Here is a 24328-nt window from a genome sequence, read left to right as displayed (position 1 = left end):
GTCCTCTTGAAGTCTATCGCTATCCTCCTCACTGTTTACTACACTTCCAAGTTTTGTGTCATCTGCAAATTTTGAAATTGTGCCCTGTGCACCCAAGTCCAAGTCATTAATATATATCAAAAAAAGCAATGGTCCTAGAACCGACCCCTGGGGAACACCACTGTATACCTCCCTCCAGTCCAAAAAACAATCATTCCCACTGTTCTCTATTTCCTATCACTTAGCCACTCATGTAGCCCTTAAAATGGATGCTCGTTAAAACCTACTGTCCTAATATCTCCTTATGTGGCTCAGTGTCAAATTTTGTTTGATAGCATTCCCGTGAAGTGCCTTTGGACGTTTTACTACGTTAAAGGCATTATATCAATGCAAGTTATTGTTGTTGTAGAAGGGCCGTGTCTAAATTGGCTAATTTATTTTGCTTCCCCATTAAGATCTGTAGTCTTATTTGTATACCTCCACCTCAGTTCTACTCAATTTCAACACTGTAACCTAACCCCCCCCTCACTTCTCCTCTATAATCTTCCTCACCTTCCCAGCTTTGACCTTGTCCCCTTTTTTATCTTAATTATTTCTAACTCAACCTTAATGCCATGATGCAGTCTAAAATATGCAGTCTTAATCCCTGCCTGCCTTAATCCCTGCATCACACCAGTAGTTTTCCTTTTCTGCATTTGATATATTCATTGCCAGGTGCAGAATGAACTTTGTTATCACGGGAGCAGCTGCTTCGTATCATATTATGGAAACTAATGAAGTGCTTTCCAGGTTTCACAGTTTTTCTAGGAAATGTAATTAGACTTTTCATGAACTGATAGAGCTTTTTATGCCAAGTAAAAAATCTCAAATTGTCCATCCAGGGAGCCTGGAGCATCAACTGGGGCCCCTTTGAGGAAGAATAAGCATGGGAGTATCCAAAAAGTGGAATAGTCAAGTGCTGATCCACTAGTGCTGATTTAGCTTACCTGGTTCCTCTTACATATATGTCAGGCAAAGTAGACATCACTGAGTGAGGAACAAAGTGGCTATCACGGAAGGAGTGGGAATGTACAGCTTTTGTTGGCAGATGCAGTTAGTTGACAAAAACATACATGGGGGAGAGCAGTCAGAATCATCTGGCCCCTGCAACATCTCTTCAGGGAATATACCAATGACATCTGGGTCGTATAGAGTATAATGTAGGAAGAGTTATTGTTGGCCAGTCCTAAAGCATCTGTTGTGGGGAGGGGTGAGCATCAAAGGAGTCAGTAATGCCAGAGTAGGGAATTAAGGTTTAATTGTCCAGTTCTCTGTGACATCGATGGGCCTAAACTGAGTGACCGGCCTTAGCAAATTTGTTCATCTCCAACCTGGAAAAGGTTCATTGTTCATGGAAAACTGCATATCTGTCTGTTACACATTGTCTATTCTGTAACTACAAACAATTTTAAATGTTGGATTATGGGTTTTGGTAGGCCTACAAAGAGTAGATTTCACAGCAACCAAAAAGAAAATGCAGTCTTCATTAATCACCTCTCCTCTTTCTACAGCATTTTCATAAGGTTTTTTTTGATACATGAATTTTGCCCCAGGACAAAAACTGCTGAAATTCACAGCAAAACTATACTCTTGTTTCGAGAAACCCAATATAGAAAGTATGTGAAGTTTTTTTTAGTGCAAAATATGAGAAGGGAATGTTGTGCAAGGTTTTTATTACTGCTTTTTTTAACTCATTCTATGCCAGCTAAAGAAATATTGAAACTTTAAAGAAGTAATGAAAGAAAAAATTGGTTTTCAATCAAAAAGAACATGGACCTCTTTTATGATTCCTAGCAAGCTGCAATAGTACTTCAGGGTTTAAAATCCCTCATACTTTGGAGAGTAGCTTCCTACAGCTTTGGAGGATACTTGACATTATTAACCACCCTTCAAAATTGCTGATGGGTTTAAAGTAACGCATAAAGCTATCATTAATCTAAGAACAGACTCATTAATCTAAGAACAGACTAAAATATGAGCGGTTGCAGTGTAACTGGTATGCAGTGCAAAGTCAGTTAAAAGGGATGATCTTTATTATACAGAATCCTGAGATCGAGGTGGATGAGAATGGAACCCTAGATCTGAGCATGAACAAACAGAGGCACAGGGACGGCAGCTGTGGCAGCAGCAGCACTGGCCTGCTGACTCCATTAGAGCCAATGTCCCCACAGCGACAGAACATGATGGTCAACAAGTGCTATACAATGAACGAGAGTGATTGCTGGGACTTTCCGGTAGACTACACCAAAATGAAACCTAGGACGATGGACGAGGAGGATCCCAAAGAGGTATTCGTGAAAGGCGGTTGTAAAAAAAAACAAACAGAAGATAAAACGCCTGAGTTTTACTGATTATCTATATTCATGGTGTTCAAAAATAGAATTAAGAGTTTCACCATCACTTACAAAGAATTAGGATCAATTTTAACATCCCTTTGTTTTTCCTCTGTAATTTTTGCTTTATTTCTTTCAAATATTCATCAGGGAGTATCATTGGAGAAGCAGCTCAGAGGAGCCCAATGGTACAAATTAACGTGCACATAGTTGAAGGTGAAGCACTCTGTGTTAATCATGATATCAACTGATGATAATTCAGACCCTTTACACTTGGAATCAGTAAATTCACCAATCCAATGCTCTGACAATGTCATTGGGACTCTTTTTCAACAAAGATAATGAAAAAAATAGGGGGAAAAAAGTCAAACAGATGTTCAAGTTAATCATAGCCGTTTGTGATAGCTTGATTTTTATGAAGGGAACTCTGATGGTGAGGCTCCCTCTTGAAGCTTGACTGACATTCCTGACAGAATGTGACATTCCTTCCTTGCACGTTAACTTTTTTTGAAGTTGAAGATGTACAATTTGAAAAGGAAGGCTCCAAATTGGCATTTGTGCTTAAGCCTGTATATTTATATTTGCCATCAATGGTAGAGTCACTGTTGCTTTTCACACTGCCCAGGCATTATTAAATTGCCTTTCACAGAAATAAAAAGAGAAGGATCAAACAGCATCTGAGAAAAAAAAGAACCATTAATGTTTTGGATGTGACTCTTCGATTCTGACAAAGAGTCTAAACCTTTTTTTTCTCAGCGCTGATGACTTGCTATGTATTTTCTCGACTTATTTCAGATTTCTAGCATTTGTAGTTTTTCTTTTTATCTCTTACCACGGGGAACATGTTTAGTAAGCAAGCCACACCATTTGAAGTGACCATAGTGAATTGAACAGCACATGCAGTTCCCCATATTCTTACGCTGTGGTGTATGTGTTACCTCGGACAGAGCGCACATTGGCCAGGATTATATAAATGAAAGATCATTAGCGGAATAGCAGGTGGCAATAAAAGAATTAAAAATGTTTTGTCTGAAAACAAAGGTGTTAATTCAATTTGCTGCTTTCCACCATTCCCAGGTTATCACTGGCATAGGATTTTAATTTGTCACTGTTTTGGGGCAGTGGAAAGCAGATAAGTAAGAATACATGTGACATATCCTGCACTGACAACTGTATTCTGTGATGCATTCAACAGAGCTCTTAGGATCACTTTGGAGGAGGTGTGATGATATCTATCTATTTGAATAAAAGTTTGAAGGGTGTCCGTCATACTGCAGATGTCACACTTCTACTGAAGCACCAACATATCACAGCTGAACAAATGTAAAAAGAGAAAGGAATCCTGTTGTTTCATATTGTGATGAATTAAAGGTTCTTTGCTGCCACTGGGATAGTTTGCTGATTAGCCTGCAGCTGGAAATTTATAAGCACCTAATAATCTGCAAACTTTCCTCAGCTTCATGATGAATGGTGGGGTTTTGTAGAAGAATGGTACCATAAATTACCATTGGGTTGTGTCATCAGTCCCTCCCCTTCCCCTTTCTTTCACACTGTGGAGCAAAAATAATGCTGGCAGTGCCAAATTCATGTCAGAAGAACATATAAATTATGAATTACAAATTCAACTGGGAGTGTTCAGTACAGATTATGCTAACATAAAGTAAACAGTTTTTGTACTGTAGCTTGTTATTGGCATTGACGTTACTAACAAGTTTAAAAAGTGGACTAATTGTTTTTGGCTCCTACACTAACAGAAAACCTTTAGACTAGTAAAATGATATTCCTTTCACTGGGACACACTGTGGCCTCTAAGTTCTGCACGTTATGTGAGGGAGTCTGTTGTTTGTTTCTGTCTGTCTGTCTGTCTACCTAATGAAATAGTATGTGTCTGGCCATTTCCAGACATCTGGGCCTGGATTTTTACTCCAAGGGAGCCGGGGGAGCATTTTTGGACGGGAAATCCGGAAGTATGGGTTTCCCGGACGTCCTGACTATTTTGACGTCAGGGCGTCTTTTAAATGTTTTCAGCAGGTTTCTCACCCAACAGCCAGCCAGATTGACAGGCCGGCTGCCTGTCAGATAGAAAAGCAACTAGAGAACGGATGACAGGTAAGTCTGACATTGAGGGAATTGGGACCGGACATCGGTGAGGGGGGTCAGTTATGGGGGGTCAGAAATCAGGGGGCGGGGGGGTGGCCAGAGACATTGTGGGAGGGGGGGGTCGGAGACATCGGGGGGGGAGGTCAGACATCATGGGGGGGGGAGCAGGCATTGTGGGGAGGGGGGGTTGGCGACATCGTTGGGGGGGGGGCCTGGACAGATCAGGGGGTTCAGACATGTGGGGGTCTGCCGATCGCGTGTTTCAGATTACAGTAGGTAAGCTTGTAAGCCTGTGGGAAAAGTTCCTGCTCCTCCTGGCCCACAAGCAGTTTAATAAAGGCAATTATCTGTTGATCCAGCCCTTCTCGCCTCCGCTTACGTGGCATGAATCAAAAGGCTTGGGAATCCCAGCCCCATGAATTAAAAATAAAAAATCTATTAAAATGGAGGCCTGCAGCCTCCTTAAAAGATTTTACTGACCAACCCGCCTCCTGAGAGCAGATTAGTTGCCTGCCCCTCACCTGCCTCCATTAAACCGGAAGTGGGCGGGTTAGGGTCAGGTTTTACATTTTTTGCAATTTTTACCTTCTCACCCACCCCCAACCCACCCATCTTTGGGGTTTAATTTATCCCCCTCATTGTACTGTGATAACCAGGTGACCGTTAATGTACTATCAGTCACGTGGACCAATCCCCCTACTCCTGACCTCAGCCTTCTCCCTTTGTAGCCAGTCTATTTACTTCCAGCCTTAACCTTTCTACTTCTAGCTGCTCTAGAACTTCACTGCTTCCAACTGCAGACTTGCCACTTCCATCAGAGTGTTATATAAATACATGCACCTGGAATCTCTACGTGGGTTCTCCAGTGAGAGATCAATGGAAGCCCCAGAGAAAGTGCTTTAACAACTTATGGAACTCTCACCAGCTAAAAGCTCCCCCTGTACTGGAATTTTAGATGGGATTTGGAATGAGCTGGAATCCCAGCAGAACTGGGGTCTGCTCTGAATTTGGGGCCCCTTTGCAGACCTGCCCTCGCTCTGCCAACAGGCCTGATCTGAATTTTGGGCCAGAGATTTCACAAAATTTCAGGCCCAAAAACCTTGCATATAATTCACACCTTTATATACATATTAGTTCTTGGCTGTTGGAATGACTTGTGCACTGGTGTGATTTGATGTAAGCATTGATGGGATAGCCACCAAGATTTGGAATGGTACCAGAGCTCTTGTTCATTTGGCAAGTGATCTTTGTGTATTAGATTGGCTGCTTGGAGGAAGGAGAGAGAAATCAGGAACCCATAGAAAAGAGGTAAAGAACCATCAACCCATTGAGTCCCAGAAAGAAGCAAATGGGTACTGTGTATAAGTTTAATGACTCCAAAAGTTTGCAATATTAAAAAGGGAGGAGGGAGTGATTCATATATTTTTCCAGATTTGTAGTTTATTCATCCTAAATGCCAGTTATGGGTACAATAACTTACAAATAAATTTGATTTATATGCCAGATTTTATAGTAAATTATCTTTGGGAATGCTTATTAGTGAACAGTTAGACATCTCTCGCATCATAACGTACCATTATTCTTCGCTAAATAGGAAAGGCCCCAGGTCTTACGCAGACAAAAGTAAACAATCATGGAGGGGAATCGATTACCTTAAAAATCACATATACAGACTTCCTTAGGAGCTACAGATTTCATTTCAGTATTTTCACCTTTGGTCTGGGAAGAGCCTTGGAGCACCTATAATACACATGCACTGACAGAACAAACCCATCGGAATTTCGACCCCTCTGTCTTTATACTATATTTCAAAAAATGCATTGAAATTCTAAAAAGCACAGCTCAGTGAGTGAAGAAAAATCTATAATGTTAAAAATTGTGGTATAGTGGGACTCCTTCACACCCATCGACAGGGATACAGACCACCATCCAAACTCCATTGATGGGATGATCAATATGATCGGGGCGGGTGGTCTGTATTTTAAAAGGTTCATCAGAAACATCCGCCCTGAAGCACCAGTAGAAGTGAGAGCGGCTCACAGCTGCTCCACTAGAGAGACCCCGAGGCTCTCCCCACTCCAAAAGAATGGTAAGTTACTTTTTCTTCAACTTCTAAGGGAGCCAAAAGACATTTTATTAAAAGTAATCAATCCCCTCTGGGATCAATTACCTTAAAAATCACATATACAGACTTCCTTAGGAGCTACCTTCATCTTGGAAACTTTTGGGGTCTTTCCTTGGGGCCTCAACAGAACTCAAGCCAGCTCTTTGCTGGCAACAGTTCCATTGGGCCTTACAAGGGCATAATGGGTGGAATTCCCAGGGTAGCTTTTGAATTCTCCCAGACATGCCCATTGTCAAGGGAGAGATGGAAGACTCTCCACTGCCCTGACCGGTGTGATTCCTGCACAGGGCAGAAATCTGACAATTCCAGGTTCTGCCCCAAATTTGTGTGCATGTGCTGCTTCCCCTTCCCTCCAGTGGGTGATTTGTCCTCTCTCCATCCTCCCTGACCCCAGAAATTTCAGGGCCATTAAATCCATCGGCCTTGGCTCAGTGATAGCACTCTCGCCTCTAAGTCAGAAGCTTGTGGGTTCAAGTCCCAATCAAGATACTTGAGCACATAATCTAGCCTGATGCTTCAGTGCAGTACTGAGGGAGGGCTGCACTGTTGGAGCTGCTGCCTTTCAGACGAGATGTTAAATCAAGGTCCCGTCTCAGGTAGATGTAAAAGATCCCATGGCACTACGCAAAGAAGAGCAAGGAATTCAACTGGCCAATATTTATCCCTCAACCAACATCACTAAAATAGATTATCTGGTCATTATCACATTGCTGTTTGTGAGAGCTTGCTGTGTGCAAATTGGCTGCCACGTTTCCTACATTACGACAGTGGCTACATTTCAAAAGTACTCAATTGGCTGCAAAGCACTTTGTGATGTCCTGAGGTCGTGAAAGGCGCTATATAAATGTAAGTTCTTTCTTTTCTTCTATTTCTTGCTTTTCTGCAGTCTGATCGTTCTTTTAACTGAAACTAAGAATGAAGCCTGTGTCTGCAATCTAACTGGTCAATTCACTGAAGCAAATAGCAAAGTGTAGTTTTCTGCAATTTAGTGATCTGAAGCCAACAACAAAGTCCCATTCTCTGCAATTTGATTGGTCTGTTAGTTGAAGCCAACCCTGAAACTCTGTCAACCTGTTTATAAACACAGTGTAATTATTCTCAGTGCATAGTCAATGCCTTAAATGAGAATTAAAATTGTTGCTTTTTTTTTTACACACTCACAGGAACACCTAACTTTACTTTGTGCACATTGTGGAAGCTCGAGTGTCTTAGGGTGCACTAAAAAAACATACACAACTGATGACCGTTCAGAAGTTTCTGCAAGAATTGCTGCTGAACAAACTAAACAACCATTTAACCAATATAAATAGCACACTGTTGGCTATTCCAATAGTGAAATGCACAACCTCTGTGAGAAGTGGAGGGGGAGCACAGAAGATATAAAGCATGGCTCTCTGTGAAGTGAAGAGAGTGCCCGGAGTGTGAGGCAGGTATGAGAGGTCAGCACAAGGTCACGTAGCAGGAATGTCTAGAAGAATATCCGGAAGAAGTTGTCGTACTTGAAGAAAAGTACCAAGGTGAGAAATGAGAATGAGTGTGAATAAAGGTAATCTGCCATTTTTGGAGGCAACTATACATGTAGTTAACAACTGATGCCAATCAAAGTAAATTACAGGTGTCAGGCGAGCTATCTTGAATATCGTAGTATACGTAAAGCAAATTGATCCAGTAAACTGGTGCAAATGCAACACAAAAGGAAGTAATGAACATAGTTGAGAACTAGCACAGCAGGATCAGAAAAGTAAAACCTAGAATGATGAGCTGCAGAAAGACTGAAGGCTGATTATAATTATTGACACAAATTGCTGTCAATTAAAATGCACTCAGCCACCTCTCAAACATTCTCTTACATATTTTGTAGGCAGGGTACTTTATATTCAGGTAAGCTGTGCATGAGGCCATAAAATGGTACTGTTGCTTAACATAAACAGCACAAGATAGTCACTCATTCGGTGAAAATTTACCTTCTCTTCACAGAAATTGCTGTCTTCAAACAGAAGGCACACTGTGCAGAAGGGTCAAGGAACTCAGCAGGCCAAACCGCCCACCTCTTTGAAGACGTTATCATGAAGGTCTTTGGCTGGGAAGCTGTAAACTGCATGGCTGACTCGCAAACCTATGCTCCAGGTTTGTATATTTATAATCACCTAACCTTGTCTGCATAAATGCAATTGTAAAGCTGTGACTGTGTTGTGTCGTGTAATGTGTCAAGAACTGTCTGTGTAGCAACAGCAACATATCTAACTATTTGCATTGACTTCTTGTTACAGAAAAGCCACAACCCAAAGAGCAGCAAGCCAGACCCTCTCAGCAGCAAGCCTCAACACAGCACTCAGCATAATCACCACTACAAACACCACACCAGCCAAAGACACATAATTCAGAGAGTTTTTAGTGATTTAGAAGAGGAAGCACTGAGTGAATCATTTCTCATGGTTGTGGAAAGGGCAGAGGTGGTGGCTGAGCAAGGCTGGGTTGCTGCTGAGTGGAGGCATAGTACAGTCACAGAACCTGTTGAGTCACTTCTTGACTCAGACCTCATGAGGCCAGCTTTGAAATGGAGGGTACTTCATGAGCAGGTTGGGTTCACCAGTCACTTGACTCCTTAGAGACTATGTTGCACTGCAAATTCCACTAATCAGTTGTGCATTCTCATGAAAATGGTCTGCAGATTGTCATTGAGAAGCAGGCAGCAACAGTGCATGGGAGACCTCAGCCGTGCAGATGCCAAGCACAGTTGCAGCATCTCTCAGGAGCGGTCCAATGATGATACACGGGCTTAGAGGTCTACACTTCCTGATACAGTAATGGCTGGTTAACGTGAGCTTGAAAACACTTTACAGCAGCAAACACAGAGATGGCCAATGTGAAGGCTTGTTCTCCAACAAAGACCAGTCATATCGCTGTCAAATGCTGCCAGTCCCTTACCTGCAGCTGTCATCATACCTGAACTGTGACAAGCTATTCCTGGCACATGGACAGGGCTGCATGGCCTAACAAGGACAGCTAATTCACAAGAGGATCCACAGCAGACCTCCCATAAAGTTTTCCTACCAATCTTCTCATGTAATACATCACGTAGCAGTAATAGAATAGAAACACCAGTAATTCACATACCACAACGCATCACATTCAACATGCATGCATCTCTACTATTCTAATAAAAGCACAAAATATATTTTAAATTTTGCAGTCATTCTTTACTTTTAAAATGAATGGATTCCACTACAAACAACACTACGGTGGAATGGTTGGTTATTTAAAAGCAAAGCTCCAATGAAACATAAAGGCAGGTCTTAAGGAAACTAATGCTCAGTCAGAGCTTGACAGGCCCCTGTTGTATCCCACAATGGCTGCTGAGCTTCTGCTAGCTGCACAATATCATCTACCTCTCCTATCTCTCTCTTTTCTGTGCCGTAACTTGTAGTGACTCATCTATCACATAGAGATATATGTCTGTTTTGATGGCTATGTTGTGCAGCGTGCTGCCCAGCAGTGCTATTAGAAACATAGGGAATGGAGTAGGCCATTTGACCCATTGAGCCCACCTGCCATTTTCTTAACCACGGCAGCTTTATCTTTTTTAATATCAATTTTCTACTTCCATATTCCTTAATGCCCTTACTTTCCAATGATCTATCTGCCTTTTAAACACCTCAATTAGTTTTGCATCTATGGCCTTCAGGGGTCGTATGTTCCACATTCCCATTGTGTGAAGAAGATTTTCCTGGATTAGCTTTTAATCAGTTTAGCTTGAATTCTAAGGTTATATCCACTAGTTCTGGATGCCTCTACCAGAGGGAAAAGTTGTTCAGTTGTTCCCCATCTACTTGGTCAATTCCCTTTATTATTTTAACACCTCAATCAGATTATCTCTCAGCCCCCTCATCTCCAGAGAATTTAGCCCCTAATCACCCAGTCTATCTTCGTAACTCATTTCCTTCATCCAGGTATTATTCTGGTAAATAGTCACTGGAGTTTCTTAAAGGGCAATATATCCATCCGAAGGTCAGGCACCAAAACTGAACACAATGGAGGTAAAATTCATCTTGGGCAGTAGTGCAAACTGGTGATAGTGTATTGGCAGCCCACTTTACACTCTGCCAAATTATCTTTTCCAATTCCACTGCCCCTTCTATTTTTGGTATTGGCTGCAAATTTGACTAATTTGCATTGAGGTTCTGAATCCAAGTTGTCGATGTAAATTAGAAACAGTAGTGGTCCTAATACTGAGCCTTGGGGCACCCCATTTAGTACTCCCCTACCCCCAACATCACTCCTCTCACCAATACCCATTGTTTTCTACCTGCCAGCCAATTTCTTATCCATTCCCAAGTGATACATTGAATTTCCACGACATTAAGTTGAAACCCCATAACTTTGAGTTAAATAGTAGTCTTTCAGGTAAAACTTTATTAAATGCCTTTTGGAAGTCCAAGTACATGTCATAAGGTTTACCACAGTCAACTTGGGTTGTCAGTTCCTCAAGGAAATCGTGGAGGTTGTCAGGCAGGATCTTTCCGATCTGAAGCTTTGTTGACTGTTGTTTGCTAGGTTGTTGTTGTATTGAAGATCCTCGTTTACTCCTGAAAATCAATTTAATTATTTTACATGGAATGGAAGTAAGACTAATGGGTCTGTGGTTGCCTGTGTCTATTTTGTCATCCGTTTTGAATATGGGAACCACGTTAGCTTGTTTCCAATCTACTGATAACTCCCCAATGTCCATTGACTCCCTTATAATGATTGTCGGTGCATCACAAATTTCCTCCATTGTCTCTCTGAGCACTCTGGGATAAATACCATCTAACTGGGTACTTATTTGTTGGAAGCCCTTTCAGCTTGTCTAGGACTTCGATCTCCTTTATAGCAGGGTCTTGAATCTTGCCTTGGTCCTCATTTTTTTGAGGATGTCATTCATATCTTTCCTTGTAAATACTTTAAGGAAGTAATCATTCAGAATATATGCTATTTCATGCAGTTTCAAGCCTGTTTGCATCTTTTAATGTTCTCACTCTTTTCAGAAAGACCTCTTGCTATTGTAGTACTGAATTTTTTTTACTGTCATGTTTTGCTTTTACAGCTATACGTTTTTCTAGGTCTCTCATTGCCCCTCTGATCAATATTTTGGCATGTTTCTGCATTTTCTTGTTTCATCCCAGTAAACCCCTTCCCCTTTTCCCCTGTAAATTCATTTCCCCTATTTATTTTACCTTTACAACAACAACTTGCATTTACATAGTACTTTTAATATAAAAAGAAAAGTTCCAAGGCACTTCACAGAAATGTAAAGACATTTTTTTAATTTGTTAATCCTTTTAGGATAACATTTGTTTAGTTTGATCTGGCTGATCTTAGGCATGTCTTTGTCATGCATGCTCCACATTATTCTTTTAAAGGGTTCTATTTAACTTATGCTGAAATATTGACAAACGTCCTCCTCCGATCCATTTGTTTTTGGTATAACTGAATTCCAGATCATCTTATACTTGTACTTGATCATTCTGTGGTCACTGTTCTCCAGGAGTGCTGTGACTTCCATTTCTTGTATGTTGTCTGGGTCATTTACAAATACTAGGTCAGGATGAGCACTGTCTCCCTGATGCAGTGTGTCATGTCACAATCATGTTTACATTTAGCAACTCTATCTCTAATCCTCTTGGGTTTTCCAAATTTATATTGGTTGATTGAAGTCTCCCAATAAATAATCTTCCTGTACTCACACATCCTTCTTTGTCGCTTTGTAGAGCCAACTGTTCTCCTCCTTCTTATGTCGACCTGGTGGGCTGTAGCATACCCCCAGTGCTAGCTTGAATTTTTTCATATTAGTGATATCTACCCAGAGTACTTCTTCATGTAGTTTGCTGCATCTCAGACAGTCAACTTCGTTTTCCTCCCAGTTTTCTCTGACATATCTGGCTACAACACCCCTTTTTCTGTCCCTTCTAACCTTCCGAACAATCCATATCCTTGAAATGAATATCCATACCCTGGATTTAGCCTTGTTTACACACAGCTCGCTTGCAGCATAGACCCTCTCTGCAGTCCCTTAGTAACATGATTTTTTCTGATTGCTGCCCCTTGAAAGGTTATTTCTCCCTGCGCTGTCAATTTAGTTAAAAAAGCTAAGTTTGTTGATACTCCTTTTTGTTTACTTGATCATTGAACCTACAACTATTCCTTAAGCTTTACAGAGGAAACTCTCATACGGTGAAGTATCTCAGCATTTTGTCACCAATCTCACTTTAGTTTTGCTCTGCTTTTGATAGCTCCTGATGGAATCTTTCAGACAACCTTAGATTAAGCAGTCATTCATCTGTCTTCAACATTTATGTACCCGGATGTCTTTAGATTATTTATGCATTTGTGGGAACCCTCCAAAGAAGCAGCATGCTTTCCCAAACGGTAGAATTACGCTCTTGAAACTAACTAGAGAAAGTAACTGAAAAGCTTATCCAGACCCATTAAATACTACTAAACATCCATGAAAATCAACAGAATCCAATGAGAATGTTGTTGTACTTATCTGGAACCTTGTGGTAAAAGCACAAAGTAGTTGTGATTTAAATCTACAAAAGTTTGGAATGGACTAGTTAAATGAAACCTCATGAAATTCAATTGGATCGGATTACTTACCTGAGTGTTCCAATGGTTCATCAATACTAAACAGCAATGGAACCTATCTAGAAACAGTTTAATTTTATTCAGTTGCTACTTCTATGTCTACTTTTAGTTTCAATTAAATGCATTGAAACTGGCCTCAGTTAAGATGTTTTGTGAATGGAAACCAAATTAATTTTTTCTTTAATGCTGTCTCAATGGTAAAATGATTCACAGTTTTAAAACAAGTATCAGCCTTGGCTCAGTGGTAGCACTCTTGTCTCTGAGTCAGAAGATTATGGATTCAAGCCCCAGTCTAGAGACTTGAACACATATTCTATGCCGACACTTCAGTGCAATACGGAGGGAATGCTGCACTGTTAGAGGTGCTTTCTTTGGATGAGATGTTAAACCAAGGTCCCCTCTACCTTCTCGAATAGATGTAAAAGATCCCCTGGCACTATTTAAAGAAGAGCAGTGGAATTCTCTCAGTTCTTGACCAACATTTATCCCTCAACCTATATAATTAAAACAGATTATCTGGTCGGTTATCTCATTGCTACTTGTGTGACCTTGCTGCATTCAAATGGTTTCCCTACATTATAACAAATACTACACTTCAAAAGTACTTCATTTTCTGTGAAGCACTTTGGGATGTTCTAAGGTTGTGAAAAGCACTATATAACTGCAACTTCTTTCTTCATGTCACACTGGTTATAGGAGATCATATTTATACAGGAGCTCAGTTTCCCTTATAGATCTCTCTGCTGATTTGTCCCTTTCTCTTATTTTCTTCTGTAACCTTTACTTTCACAAATTTTCACCTCTACTCGGTCCTGCTTTTTCTGCTCCCCCTGTGTTGCTTATGTTTCCTTTCAGTCTGTCTGCTTTCTCATAACTGATTTCCTGTATTTTTGAACAAAGAATAAAGTATCATTGGAAAAAAAATTCTTCCCCATCCCCCCACAAAAAAAACACAAAATAACAAATTTAAAGGAGGGAACTTAAAAGTGAAAAGTTAATAAAATCAATAGCCAAAAGCTATAGGACTGAAATGCCGAGTGTCCCACTCCTCTAGCAGCAATGTGACAGAGCGGAGCTCCTGTCCGCCCGTGGACTTGGATGCAAACCTCATCCCAAATCAGAAGGAGAGGGTCATTAACATAATCATGGATTGCAGCCTGCATGTGCTCTGTTCTGCCAACAGAAGTTAGAGCAGCACCCAGCCATTCTAATAGGGGCACTCAGAGGCCCAGGAAGGTGCGAAGATAAATGTTCCAGATTTTTTCTTCAGCTCTTAAGGTAGCTCAGGGCCATGATTTCAAAGATAATTGATCCGTGAATACCTTTAGCTCGTTTACTTTTGGGACCTTTAACAAAACTGGCGAGAGGTCCGTTGGGACTAACGGGGAGCATAGTTGGAGGAATTCCCGGAGGAGTTGGGAACTCCCCCAGACATGCCCAGTAGACATAGGAGGGGTGGGTGAAATTGCTTCCCTGGGTGATTTTCTTTGTGCTTTTGAGTTATTTTTAAGTACTTTCTGTACTCATTGAAATTATTATGTCTTCTAATTCTAATTTGTTACAAATGTAGATAGTATTAAACTACATGTAAAATTATATTTGATTTTTATTTCTTACACAAGTTACATTCTTTATCGATAATAAAGCAGCATTCATAGACTATTTGTCTAATTCCAACATGGTTGTTGTTTTGGAGCAGCGTTTTGTAACTTCCAAGGTTTGTTCTTGCACTCAAAATAATGGATGAATATGCTGTGAGACACCTTTTGGATTTCTCGATAGATGTTTAGTGACTGAAGCCTGCAATGTTAAGGGTCTAGTTATAATACTTTCAGTTCCATTTCTCTGTCACTGTAAGTGCTGTCTTCCTTTTTTTTTAGCAACATAGGAGACAGTTTGTCTACTAATGATAGCACTTTCCCAGAACAATGGAGAGGAGGCATCCAGGAAGTGGATTTTGTTCTCTGCCCAGAAGTAGACAATGCTATCCATCATAGAACCATAGAAAGTTTACAGCACAGAAGGAGGCTTTTCAGCTCATTGTGTATATTAACTCTTTGCTCGAGAAATTCAAAACTAATCCTACTGCATTACACTTTGCCTATAATCTTGTATCTTCCTGCATTTCAAATATTTATCCGATTTTCTCTTCAATGTGATGCTCTTTTAAAAAATGCGGTGCTCTCTCCCTCAACCATTCCCTATGGCAAAACACTCCATGATCCAACAACTGTCTGCATCAAGAAATTTCTCATGTATGCTAAGAAATGTGAGCCTCCTGTGAGGAAGGTAATGAGCCTTCAGGGGCCCTGAAAATGGAGCAATCTGGTATTGGATAAATATAGATACAGTGGGACAAGTACAAAGTAGTAGGCAGGACAAAGCGGGACAAAGCAGCCCACTTGATTGGCACCCCATCCACCACCCTAAACATTCACTCCCTTCACCACCGGCGCACCGTGGCTGCAGTGTGTACCATTTACAGGATGCACTGCAGCAAATCGCCAAGGCTTCTTCGACAGCACCTCCCAAACCCGTGACCTCTACCACATAGAAGGACAAGGGCTGCAGGCACATGGGAACAACACCACCTGCACGTTCCCCTCCAAGTCACACACCATCCCGACTTGGAAATATATCGCCGTTCCTTCATCGTCGCTGGGTCAAAATCCTGGAACTCCCTTCCTAACAGCACTGTGGGAGAACCTTCACCACACAGACTGCAGTGGTTCAAGAAGGCGGCTCACCACCACCGTCTCAAGGACAATTAGGGATGTGGACTAAATGCTGGCCTTGCCAGCGACACCCACATCCCATGAACGAATAAAAAAAAATCTCATTCTCCAAGATTCTGCATTACCAAGTTGAGTTTCATTTAGAGAAAATCATTGAGTATGACTTTTGTGGTTGAGTAAAATGTAAATCCAACGATCTTGCTGGGTGGTTTCATTTCCTGGCCAAGTTATTTAATCTATTTTTATCTCAGGAGAGTTTATCTCTGATGGGAGGAGCATACAAAGGAAAAAAAGGTGGATGAATGGAGGGAGGGATCCAAGCAAAACAGGTTCTTGTTCTAAGACCTCCACATGAAGGCCAAATGCTAAAAACCTCTTAATAAGAAGGAAATGCCCTCTCCATTTTGGGGCATATGTGTAGCTCTTTACTAAAGTGTTTGTAGTATTTTCTACAGGGCTCTGTTCAACAGGTGAGAATAGTAAGTGCTTGGTGGTGTATATGCTACTCCTTTGCTCTTTGCAAAGTAGGTATCTGCGCAGATCATGCTGACCCAGTTTCTGATGAATCTGAGGTGCTCTGCATTAGTGACATTGGACTCTCGAAGGATGCAGTGAGTTAAGTACTCACTTCCATTTTATTGTCCAGTTTAATTAGTTTGAGGGACATTAACTTAATTATAGTCATCATGTATTTGCATTAACACGGATATAAACATAAAGCTACGCCCACAGTTTTACAGTAGCCATTATTTTCAGCACAGGAACAGTCTAATAACAACAAATTAACCTTATGGCCTCTTTCAGTAAGATTGACAGTTGAGTGCCCCTTTCTTTCTGTGGGTTTGAACCTACTAGGAACTGAAGTGACTCATTTCACATTGAACCCTTACATTTAGGAGAGAGAAGAGACTTTACACCCATCAGTCTTGCTTGGATTCAATCTCGGGTATCGGAGGTGAAAGGGAAGTTTGCTAACCCACTGCAAAATCTAGTTGATATTCAGAGCTCAGTATGTAACCTGATAAGAATATGCACAACTTGCAGCTTCAACCAAAAAAAAATCAAATAAAAATAATAATAAAATGGAGAACAGGACATATTCTCTTCCAATGAAAAATTCTGGCCTGATCACCCTTCACTCACAAGACACGCATCTTACCATGCAGCACAAGTATTGTTCCACTTGAGAACTTTCCCACTGTTCACTTCACTGCCGTGAATAGTGACGGCTAAAATGTGCCACACGTATTTGCTGTGAATTTCCTCGGAGTTGCTCCCGTTCTGTGGTAACTTCGCCGGAAATGCAGCTAAAATGAGGTTTGGCAGCACAGGAGCGGTTCTAAGGAAATTCCCAGCCATTGGCAAGTGGTTCTGATTTTCAACGCCTATGACCCAAGGGGAGTCCCTAACTATATAAATCATAGCACTTTTATTTCTTATCTCGTACATATAAGAAATTTTTCATTTAGTCATTATGAAGTGCTAAGTCTTACTGCCCTTGATTGTATGATTATACTGCCCTTGATTAGATGAAATATGGCTTGCCAAATTTTTTTCCAAACTCATCTTTAATGCTTTCTGTGATTATCTTGAATTTGTGTCCTCTTTGTTACCATCTCAAATGTGTAATTCTCTGCCATATACCATTGTTGAAGCAGAGACCTTAAATTATTTTAAAAGGGAATTGATAATTGGTTGAAAAAGAGAAATATTTAAAGAGAGGAAACAGGAGAATGGGATTAAACTAGGAAGCTCGTAGAATCATAGAATCTTGCAGAACAGAAGGAGGCCATTCGGTCCATCATGCCTGTGCCGGCTTTTTTGAAAGAGCAATCCAGTTAGACACACTTAGTGTGTTGGGTGTTCACGAGCATCTGTGTGAACCCCCTCCTTCCCCCGCCTCAATGAATTAGGAAAACTACTTCCAAGCCAGTGAAGTTAAGTTTTTGCTTCATTTTCAGTAAAACTGGGAAGGTGCATTGTTGCACAAGGTGTTCTTGTCATGGATTTTGTGCTACGACCTGGACTGATGTTGGTGCAGATATGGATATAACCCTTGACCCGGAGATAGGATTCCTACACCTCTGGTGCAGGAAAGAACCTATAGCTCTATTTGTGTAATGAGTTTTATAGAGTATAGCACATGATAGAGCATACCTTGTTTTCTCAGCACTACTTTTCACCAGTTGTATTTCTTGCATGAAACCAGAAAATGAGGGAATGCCTGTCTATATCAGTACTATAGAAAATGCAGTTGCCTTTGATCCATGACTTCTGGAGAATTTCTCTCTTGGTCTGAATATTTAAGCAGCAACGAAAATGCTCATTCATGGTGCAGTAGGATTGCTGGAACAAGGAGTTAATGTTCTGAGACCTCTATCGATGATCAGGTCAGTGGATGTATTAATATCTACCAGGCGGCAGCATGGGGCCTGCAAAATAGAATTGAGCTACATTGGGGCAGAAATTGCTCCGAGCGGCGAGCCAACAATGCTCGCCACTCCACAGATTTATACTAACCCACTAACTTACCGCGGTCTTTTCTTCGGGAACTTCCTCGAATAGGAAGCGGAGAAGAGCTCAGCCTCAGTTCAAACGAAGCTAGGACCCTGAGAAGCAATAGGGTTACACTCTCCCCTCAACCAATCAGATCGCAGCATTTTTGACATGGTGCGTTAACTGTCCCTGCAGGTTTTAAGCCAGGAAGAAAGGTACAACATTAAAATCAATGTAAAAACAGTAATAGACAGTGAAAAAAAGAGAGGGTAAGAAATAATTGAATTAAATAAACGAGACAGAAGGGAAAAGTTTTTAAAAAAATTTAATTTTTAAAAAATAAAAATTTGTAATGACCAAAAACTATTAAAATATGGAGTAATGAGAATCCACATTTTTAAAAATTAATTTTTAGTTGTTTGGCTGTCATTAAGACTTTCCGCGCTGCTAAAACTTAATTTAGACCTGGTATTTTTAAGTGTGCCTGTTTGGTGGTGTAATTAGTAACTTTCCAGCTGGGCAGATGAGCAAGTTTGCACTTTTTCAATGAATTCTCTGATTGCAGCGTGCAATGTCCCTTTAATTCAAAGCTGTCATATCGCCAACGAACCAGGAGAAGCAAGATCCAGATTTCCTCATTTCACTGCACATGTGCGAACGCCGGAACTTGCTCCTCTCTTTCGCCAGTAACAGCGGTGAGCGCTGGTGAGCTCACCGTTATTTTGCAAGTAATTTCTGCTCCATTAGAATTAAAGGTGCATTGAAAAATGTATGATTTGGGTCTTCTCTATTCTCTAAATAATCTGGTTTAACTGCTGACAGTTGCCAGCAATGACATAGTAAAGAGGTTTAATTAATAATCCTTCATATATTGGAACATCTTATAATCCATGAGGCCTAACTGCCCTCAAACAAGTTGCAAAGTTCAGTCAATTAACATGCTATATTTTCAAACATGTCAATAATATAAATGTTGTAAGGCTCAATGTTTAAGCAACCTGAGTTCATGTTTTTAACACTGCCATAACATGAGACATTTACAAGATATTTTCAGCTATTACATTCAAAAGATAAAAGTTTGAATTTTACGCTGAATATGGAAAGTAACCAAATGGAATGTTCTAGTTAGAAATGCAGGATTTACATGTTAGTTGCTGGATTATTGCTTCTGGCTGCTGGTGGAATAGGAAGTGTGTTTTGAAGCTCCCTATTCTTACTGAGAGTTCCTACAGTACATTTGAGAGTGGTTTGGCAGGTACAGCCTTACGGTTCTGAAAGTTACAACCGTGGCTGAACAACATCCCTGGCAACCATGGGTGGTCTGCTAGGGCTCCTACTGGGCAGTGAGCAGAGAGGAAATGCACATCAGGTCAAGCTGCGAGAAGAGGGAGGACGAGGAGGCTCAGGGCACTGAGCAGGAGGCCGTATCCAAAGAGGGCCTTCCGGGACCAATTCTCTTACCTCAACATGACCGAGGAGGATTGCATCCGATGCCTGAGGTTCATCAAGGAAGCCGGGGCTGAGATCTGTCAACTGGTGCGGCCACAACTGCAGCCTCAGAGCAGGGCGAGGACAGCATTGCCTGTAGCTGTGAAGCTGACTGTGGCGCTGAATTTCTACGGCTCGGGATCATTTCAGGCCTCTGCTGGCGACATGGTGCAACATCTCACAGTACGCAGAGCATAAGGGAGTTCATAGACGCACTGTACCAGATGAGGAACAGGTTCATCACCTTCCTTCTTGACAGAGGCAATCAGAACGATTGAGCACGGGGGCTCACTCGCATTGCTGGCTTCTCCATGGTGCGGGGTGCCATTGACTGCACGCACATTGCCCTGCATATCAACTCGTCGTCTTCGTCAACCGAAAGGGCTTCCACTCCCTGAATGTGCAGCTGGTGTGCGACCACACGCATCGAATCATGGAAGTCGATGCCCGCTACGCTGGGAGCAGTCACGACGCCTTCGTCATGCGGCAATCCAACATGCCAGCTATGTTTCACCCGGCTCAACAGTCAAAGTCTGGCTACTGGGTGACAAGGGCTATCCCCTCACACCATGGCTCATGACTCCGGTCAGGAACCCATGCACACGTGCACAGCAGGCCTATAATGAGCCCTATGCTGCCACACGCAACATCGTGGAGCACACCATAGGCCTCCTCAAACAATGCTTCCACTGCCTGGACCGGTCTGGAGGAGCCCTGCAGTACTCCCCTGAGTGGGTGGGCAGATTTGTGGTGGTTTGCTGCATGTTGCACAACCTCGCCATCATGAGGGACCAGCCTTTGCCACCAATGATTGGAGAAGATCCTGAGCCAGAGGTGGAGGAAGAGGCTGAGGAGGAGGAGAGGGAGGAGCCAGAAGAGGAGGTGGAGGAAGACACAAGGGTGCAACAGGAACCACACACCTTGTCTGCAAGGGCTGTGTGTGCTCACCTGATCCGTGTCCACTCTCAATAATATCAACTACATCCCCCAACTCACCAACAGTCCTGCAAGTAGAACCATAGAACCATAGAAAAGATACAGCACAGAAGGGGACCATTCGGCCCATCGTGTCCGCGCCGGCTCGAAGAACAACCAGGTGCCCATTCTAATCCCACCTTCCAGCACCCGGTCCATAGCCCTGCAGCTTACAGCACTTTAGGTGCAGGTCCAGGTACTTTTAAAAGAGTTGAGAGTCCCTGCCTCTACCATCAATTCGGGCAGCGAATTCCATACACCACCACCCTCTGGCTAAAAAGGTTTTTCCTCATGTCCCCTCTAATCCTTCCGCCAATCAGCTTAAATCTATGTCCTCTAGTTCTTAAATTCTCCGCTAGGGGAAATAGGTACTTCCTGTCTTCTCTATCTAGGCCCCTTATAATTTTGTACACCTCAATCAAGTCTCCCCTCAGCCTCCTCTACTCCAAGGAAAACAACCCCAGCCTATCCAATCTCTCCTCGTAGCTGCAATTTTCAAGCCCTGGCAACATTCTTGTAAATCTTCTCTGCACTCTCTCCAGAGCAATTACATCCTTCCTGTAATGTGGTGACCAGAACTGCGCACAATACTCCAGCTGTGGCCTTAACAGCGTTTTATACAGTTCCATCATTACATCCCTGCTTTTGTATTCTATACCTCGGCTAATAACGGAGAGCATTCCGTATGCCTTCTTCACAACCGTATCTACCTGTACTGCCACTTTCAGGGAACTGTGCACATGCACTACAAGGTCTCTCACTTCCTCTACCCCCTCAATATATTCCCGTTTACTGCGTATTCCCTTTTACTGTTTGCCCTCCCTAAGTGCATTACCTCACACTTCTCTGGGTTGAACTCCATTTGCCACTTTTCCGCCCACTCCACCAACCCATTGATATCTTCTTGGAATCTACAGCCAATTTTTGTGTTGTCTGCAAATTTGCCAATCATGCCCCCTACATTCAAGTCCAAATCATTAATATATCCCACAAACAGCAAGGAACCCAACACTGAGCCCTGTGGCACACCACTGGAAATGGATTTCCATTCTCAAAGACATCCATCGACTTTTACCCTTTGTTTCCTGTACTGAGCCAATTTTGGATCCAATTCGTCACATTTCCCTGTATCCCATGGGCTTTTACCTTTCTGACCAGTCTGCCATGTGGGACATAGTTGAATGCCTTACTAAAATATATGTAGACAACATCCACTGCACTACCCTCATCAATCCTCCTTGTCACTTCCTCAAAGAATTCAATCGGATTTGTAAGGCATGACCTTCCCTGAACAAATCCACGCTGACTATCCCTGATTAAACCATGCCTTTCCAAGTGACAGTTTATCCTATCTCTCAGTATTGATTCTGATGGTTTGCCCACCACCAAGGTAAGACTGACCGGCCTATAATTGTTCGGCCTTTCCCTCGTACCCTTTTTAAACAATGTGTCAGATCGAGTGACTGTGTGGCTTCAGTATCCCCCTCCTCCTCCTCGGACGGTGCCATCACGTGTTCTTGGGTATCTGCAATGACAAAGGGAAACAGGTTGAGTTGTGGAGCAGGGAGAGGAGCAAGTAAGACGTGCGTGCCGGCAGCATCTGCAGCACGTGAGTCAGAAAAGATTATGGGAGGAGGGAGATGTGGGAAACAAAAAGGAGCATTGGATATGCAGAGACCCCCTTCATCGGGACCTCCAGTGCGGCATGATGTCATGGCTGAAACGACAGCCTGCTCAATGATCTAAAGCACTGTCTCCTCTAGGGGGATGAGGACGTATAGACGTGCCCGTCCACCCTCAGGTCCCTCCTGCTGCCGGCTGTTATGCACCCCCTTCTGCAAGAAAGAGGACAGTGTGTCAGTGAGTATCCTGCAAGGTGTGTGGGTGATGTGCCTGTCATGGTAGAATAGCTGCCTGTGTGCGTTACCTGTGAGTGGTGATCGTGTGGCCTGCAAGTTTGGTACTATGCGCGGGTGCGATGCAGCATGCCGAGTGCAGCATTGCGTATGGATGGGCAGTGTTTGTTGGTGGGTGGGTGACAGGGGGTCTGATGCGTGGAGCAGTAGTGCAGTTGGTTGGATGTGTCACTTGACACTTGCATTCACTCACCTTGACCACTCGTGTCAAATCATTGAACTTCTTTCGGCACTGCACCCACATGCGTGATGCCATGTTCCTAGTGTTTCCTTCCTGCGCCACAGCCTGCCAATGCCTGCGGAACTGCAGTCTGGATGGACTCCTGCCACCCTGCGGGTACATGTTGGCCTTCCTTTCATCCACCCCTTCCACCAGGGCCTCCAGTGCATCATCTGAGAAGCGTGGGGCCCTCTATCACGCCGGTCCTGCCATCCTCGCGGCCATCTTTCCCTCCTCCGAGTGGACTGTGCATGTCCCATTTAAAATGTGCACCTGCACCTTTAAGAGGTGCAGGCTGCCGACGATGTGCGCTGAGCACGCCCCATTTCCAGTTTCCTCATTCTCCGTGCGGCCTCTCAGCAGTGCGGGTAGCGCTGGCTGCACGGAGATACCATGGTAAGTAGCAGGCAGTTCGAAATTCACGTGTTGCCTGCGTAGGGGCCATAGGGTGCAGAGTAATAGCGGATCGCGCCTACCCGTGCCCGAAAATGGGCCCTATCGAATTTTTTCCCCCAGTGTTTCTGCTGAAGGAAAGTTCTAACATCCAGTCCAGAGTTGTAAGCATTGGCCTTCCATAAAAATATCTTTTTCCCATCTTGTTCTCCATGAAGGACAAAACACTATTTCTGAGGGGTGGAGAGGTGGCTGGTAAAGAAGGTTACACAAAAAAAAACCTACTCAAAGCAGTGTTAAAAGCTGCTTGGAGTTGTTCTAAAGCTGTGGGGGGAATTTGGGAGTAGATGGTGATTACCACCAATCTGCAAAGACTTATTTAGTGTGCAGTTGTGTATCTACCAATCTCAGATAGGTAGGTGTAGCATTTATTTGCAGCTTGTCGTGCCTTGTTTATCTTGCCTGATTCGGATTCTGAGGTCCAGCAGAGCGTTTGTTCATGCATGTCCGCTTTCTCAATGCTGTATATTTAAATCATCTTTGGGTAAGTTTACAAAGTGTCAAACGTATCCAACAAACTCTCTCAGCACTTTATAGACCTGGTTTGACAGTGTACTGCAGTTCTATTCCAAAGGTGTTGAACCCAAATTGTTTGAGGCTGCTTTCTGAGCACTGCTGAGATTGGACCTGTTTGCAGTTACACAGTCACTTCACAGTTCTACAAAGGTGGCAGTATAACTGCAGTCTTAGAACAGCAAGCCCTGTGGGTGCCAGGGAGAAATTGTAATACAGGCAAAGGTCAGGTACTACCAATCAGAAATTCAATGATAATCCCTTCACCAAAAGGAAAATAGGTCCATAAGTTTGCAAAGAGTCAGTAATAAAATTGGCACTGTTTGATACAT

At 42.6% G+C, this 24328-nt stretch overlaps 1 protein-coding gene across 2 annotated transcripts in view; it reads left to right on the top strand.

Annotated features, from left to right (window-relative positions):
- The window catches only part of LOC137321352 (myelin transcription factor 1-like protein), a 238022-nt gene that overhangs the window by 152331 nt on the left and 61363 nt on the right, over positions 1 to 24328 (top strand). For both annotated transcript variants that reach the window (XM_067983737.1, XM_067983738.1), the window contains exon 12: positions 2061 to 2312. In XM_067983737.1, coding sequence (XP_067839838.1) covers positions 2061 to 2312 — 252 coding nt within the window. The remainder of the gene's footprint in view (positions 1 to 2060; positions 2313 to 24328) is intronic.

The sequence above is a fragment of the Heptranchias perlo genome, chromosome 5 (genome assembly GCF_035084215.1).
Source record: "Heptranchias perlo isolate sHepPer1 chromosome 5, sHepPer1.hap1, whole genome shotgun sequence".
In the NCBI taxonomy this organism is placed as follows: domain Eukaryota; kingdom Metazoa; phylum Chordata; class Chondrichthyes; order Hexanchiformes; family Hexanchidae; genus Heptranchias; species Heptranchias perlo.
Note: the sequence above shows the minus strand (reverse complement) of the source record. Positions and strands in the feature narration are given on the sequence as shown.